Source organism: Phragmites australis, chromosome 1, assembly GCF_958298935.1.
Source record: "Phragmites australis chromosome 1, lpPhrAust1.1, whole genome shotgun sequence".
Lineage (NCBI taxonomy): Eukaryota > Viridiplantae > Streptophyta > Magnoliopsida > Poales > Poaceae > Phragmites > Phragmites australis.
In genome coordinates this window covers 19,295,557-19,300,738 of record NC_084921.1, presented here as the reverse complement: position 1 = coordinate 19,300,738, position 5,182 = coordinate 19,295,557, and the positions used below count along the sequence as shown (strand labels likewise).

The window sequence follows — 5,182 nt, the reverse complement described above, 5'->3', positions numbered from 1 at the left end:
ATGAGCTCGATTTTCCTCCCGGCCTATTTGATTTCGAGGATTAAGTCTTTTAGGATCTGATTCATCATGAGAAGGACCGGCGTGAGACTTCCCCTGGGTAGAACTGTTAGCGGCCGCTGCTTGATGAGAGGTCTTAGCTGCGCCTATGCTTGCTCAACGAGATCGTCCATCAGGTTGAGCCACTTCTTGCCCTCGGGGGTAGACAGATATGTAGTGGGTGGTTGTCGAAGAGCATCTTGTAGACTTAGGAGCCTTCGAGCTACCCCAGATCTGAAACACCAGACACCTTGCTAATGGAGCAGAGTGGTAGGATCCGCATTCCCGGTAGGGTTCTGGATCTGGTCATGAGACATTGTTGTCAGTGGGGGTAGATTATTGTTTCCCCCAGCCGGATCAACGATATCTCATGAATTTGTCGGATTATCACCTAGATTAGATAGAGTGAAGCTTCCGTCCCCAATGGCGAAGACCTCTCGGGGGTATGCTCTGCTAGAGGAGGAGTCCACATCCACCATGGACTTGTCATAAGAGGATGCCTCCGGATAGGTTCTTTGACAATCCATGTTACCATAAGCTACGGGGGAAGATCCTGACTTGCGATGAACGTCGCTTGCACAATCGTTTTGGTCATTGACCGATTCAAGCTCAATGCCATAGTCTCAGGCACACTGATCCATAAAATGATTTACCTCCTCGATGGACTTGTCACCAGGAAGATCGTATCCTAGATCCACCCGATTGATCATCGGATTCTTGTCGGCGCGAGAGGGCAAAGTTATCGTAGAACCCCTCGTCCGATAAACCTATTCTTGGTGTAGACATGGGTGGAGTTGGCGACATGTTGTGTGGAGAAGATTTGGCATCTTTGGTCATGATCCCCATGGATGGCACTAGCTGTTGACGATTAGTAAACCGCTGATCTTATGAATACAACATTAGAGTGTGGGATACTCCCTCCTGCCAAATCGTGCACCGAAAAATAGAGATTTACATAGGTTCAGGCCTCCCGAAGGATAACAGCCATACATCTTGTGTTCTTGTATTAATCTTCGAGACAGAATACAAGGGGGGTCTTGGCTAGTCTAGATGGGAGCTAAACCTAGTCGAGGGCTCCTCATGCGTAGTCTCGGCGATATGTTGATGTAGATCGTGATTACAAAGGCTTGGGGCTCTTGGAGCGCTTGTGGCTTCTGTTTGGCTTGCTCTTTTATTTCGGTTTATGGTTTCTGGCTAATCCTTCGTAGGGTCCCTTGGCTCCGTATATATATGGGGGTTGCCTTGTAGTCTCCAGACTCTTTTTCAAGTAGGATTCTGTTATCCTTAGAGATAGACTTTTTTATTTACGGGATACTTCGGTACCTGCGGATAGTTTCCATACATCTAAATATTCCTTTTCCTGACACGAACATATGCCCCGAGAATATAAGAAACCTTTGAGGATCTGTATATGTACAAAACAATCGTATACGGTAGTTTTATACTACCTATCGTCATGGTTGGTGCTCAAAAAGAGCATTCTGACCAAAGATAATTTGATTAGAAGAGGTTGGAAGAAAGGAAATGATAAGCGTCAGTTCTGTGGGGATAAAGAAAGCATTGATCATTTATGCTTTCAGTGTCGTTTAGCCAGATTCATTTGGAATGTGGTCAAAGTGGCTTTTGGTTTTGAACACCAACCGATTTCTTTCTCTTAATTAACTTTGTAGTAGCTGGATAAAGAAATTCAAAGGTGAAATCAAATTGCTAAGACCATCCTCAACTATATTCCCTTCATTTCGTTTCCCTTTCTGATTCCCCTCTCCGTTCTCGTTCCCTTCCTAATGGTTGGGGTTGTTGCGGATTTCTGGTCCATATGGAAGACAAGGAATGTAGCATGTTTCAAGAATAATTTGCCAACTGACCCAACAGATATATTGTTTTACTTGTGTCATTGGCTATAAACATGGTCAATATTGCAATAAAAGCACAAAACAAAGAGCTTCTGGGGTGGGAGGCAAGTTTGCTCGGACAAGTCGCGGGTGAGGTTTTTGCTGCCAGCAAAGGATGGAGACCGGTGGCGATGCGGATTCAGGACTGAGAAAAGAAGAAAAAAAGAGCAAGTCTTATCTTCGGAGCTTTCTTGCTGCAAATGAAGTCTGACTGGAAATATATATGCGAAACTGTATGCAAACAGGGTTATGTTTTTCATTATCTCAGGTTGTAAACCTGGGTGATCGCTGATACTTTGCTCTTAGGCTAGGGGTGGTTGTGATTGCTCCCCGGTTTGGGGTAGCAGCTTGTGTTGTGAGAGTGTTTAAAAGTTCGGTTGTTTATTTCTTTTCATTTCTGTACCAACTTGTGGTTTCTGATAATAGAAATCGGAAGGGACTGTTCCCCTTGATTTGTTTAAAAAAAATCTTCATGGTGATACTTGTCACTAGGGTCTTCAACATGAAGAATTCCCTCGGCCATTAAGCCAGGTCAATTGTGCCATAATTTCAATAGTTACGATGCTCTTTAGTAAATTCTGTTTCATCAAAAAAAAAAATTAGGCATGAGAGTACAATAGGAACTAAAAAAACTATTTGGATAAATTGTTAGGGTCACCCATGATGCAATTTTTAATAATATTTGGATAATAAGGTTAACGCCATTCTTTAGATATATAATGAAATGTAGTGAAAATTCTCATTTACTACCCCAATTATACAGTTTGTCCACTTAACCCCATACAAAATTTCATCAACTATAAAAACTAGGCAGTTCAACCAATAATGAAATTTGTCTTTTTTTGGTTCAAATTTTGTGGGATGATACATGATATTATACCCTATGTTATAAAAATAGTTTGGAAGCACATGCTTTAGTCAGCCATGTCCCACGGCAAATCCAGTCATGCAAAGAAAAGGGTCATAATAATGCTGGTTTAGCACTGTAGCAAATATTCATATAACTAACTAGCTTATGCAGCACAATGCAACAAACGCAAACCAGCCCTTGCTATCACAACACTGGTGTTATATATGTTAGGATTGATATACTCATAATATGACAATATGCAGGAGCTTAGATATCATATAAGTACCTCTTATGCTGTAGGATTTCTCTGATCTTTTCAATAAGCCTTCTCTCATCCCATGTTTCTGTCTCTTTGATAACATCATCTTTCTTATTTATGCCACGGAGTATATCCCAGAGAATTTTCTTGAAATCCGGCTTCTGGGAAACAGGAACAAGAACTTGACAGTCGAACTGCTTTTCAATCTTGCGGCGGATCTCGTTGGCAAGTGTGGTCTTGCCCAAACCGCCAAAGCCGAAGATGGACAGCACCTTGCGACGCCTTATGCTCCCAGTGTCACCCTCCACTAGCCAGCTCACTAGGTCGTCCCTTGGTCCATCAATGCCTACGAGATGATCCTCCTCCACAAAAAGAGCGCAGAGGCGAGGATCTCTCGGCAAACTGCTGGAACTACTGGAAGCAACATCATCAAGCTTGTATCTCTCACGCCGCTCCCGCACCTCGATGACACGGGCCTTCAGTTCTTGGATCTGGTTCGCGATGTGGTGCTTAGCGCGCAGCGTCTTCAGACGCCAGGCGCATTGGCGTAAGAACCCTTTGATACCTCCCAGGCCATGGTGCTCGCCGGTGCCGACTTTGTGGACATACTTGTCCACGCAGTCCTCTATGTCGTATGCGAGCTCCCTCACCTCCTTTGTCCAGGCCTTCACTTGGATGTCAGGATGCTCCATTGCGGTGCACTTCTGGAGCAGTGCTTGCATGTTGTTCATCTCGGACCGGAGGAAGCGGATCTCGCGGCGGACTCCTTTAAGACGACCACACTCGTCGGCGAGCAGATCAGCGAGCTTCGTCAAGAGGGAGCCCATGGCACCTTGAGCCTCCATCTCTCTCTCTCTCTCTCTAAGCTCAGTAGTGGAGCGTATAGAGAAGTCAGCTCACAGGAAGAACGATGTAGAAAAAGCACACTTGCTCAATAATGAAGCGTGTAGGTTGTCAGCTAACAGAAGCAACAAACTTTTATCAGCAGGGCGAAAAAACGATTTTTGTACCTCCTACAAGCGACATCTTCTGTCCTTTATCAGCAGGGCGAAAGATTCCTCGTGGCACTTGCTCAATAATGGAGCGTATAGGTTGGCAACCGACAGGAACAACAAACTTTTATCAGTTTTTTCTAGAAGGAAATATTCCTTCCGATCATAATACATGTCATTTTGAATTAGAGATCTTAAATAAGATATGATCTCTAATGTATTGCTTTGATCACTATTATCTATTATAATATATCTATAAAATCTATTGCGTTTATGATATTATAAAAATATTTTTTCAAAACAAATCTACACGTATTATTTTAAGGTTTTCAAACTAAATATTTTGAAAGCTAGTGTTAGTTAAAAGTTTAAAAGTTTAATCGAATATTTTTCAAAATGACATGTATGTATGATCGGAGGGAGTATAATTTGGCTAGCTCTTGCAAGCGACACCTATCTTCTATCTTTTATCAACAGGGAAAAAAATTCTGATGGCACTTGCTCAATAATGGAGCGTGTAGGTTGTCAGCTGACAGGAGCAACAGAGTTTTATCGGTTTTTTCCATAAGGAAAAAAGAATTTGTGTACCACTTGCAAGCGGCATCTTCTGTCTTTCATCAGAACGGGGAAAGATTCCTCGTGGCACTTGGTCAATAATGGAGCATATAGGTTGTTAGCTGACGGGAACAAAAATCTTTTATCAGTTTTTTCCGTAAGGAAAGACAATATTTCTAAATCTTGCAAGCATCATATTCTGTCTTTTATCAGCAGGACGAAAGGTTCCTCGTGAATTTTATCATGATTTTTCAAACAAATGATTTAGTATATTGAAATTTGCAGTACAATATTATATTATTGGCCCGTGCTGGCGTTCGATGGTGTCCATATGTAAGACCCTGCCTCCTGTATCAATCCTCAAATAAAGTAGTGTAAGCTTAGATGAACTAATTAACATTAATTGCATAGCCTAATTACATGAATGCGCAATATTAATGCAGAATTAGGTACATTGATTTGGGGATGCCATTAGTGATAACCTCGGTCGCTTGGGGAGGAATAGTGACAAGGATCAGTACGTTGATGTAGCTGCTCGTTGGTATTGTCTGTGATCGCTGGAGAGGTAACCGGTGAAGTTGCTGACGACATGTTAGTG

At 42.4% G+C, this 5,182-nt stretch overlaps 1 protein-coding gene across 1 annotated transcript; it reads right to left on the bottom strand.

Annotated features, from left to right (window-relative positions):
- Nucleotides 1-2,745: 2,745 nt before the first annotated feature.
- On the bottom strand, nt 2,746-4,010 carry LOC133888232 (disease resistance protein PIK6-NP-like). Its single transcript, XM_062328396.1, has one exon. The coding sequence runs from the start codon at nt 3,880-3,882 to the stop codon at nt 3,046-3,048; it is 837 nt and encodes a 278-aa protein (XP_062184380.1). The 5' UTR covers nt 3,883-4,010; the 3' UTR covers nt 2,746-3,045.
- Between the last annotated feature and the right edge of the window lie 1,172 nt (nt 4,011-5,182).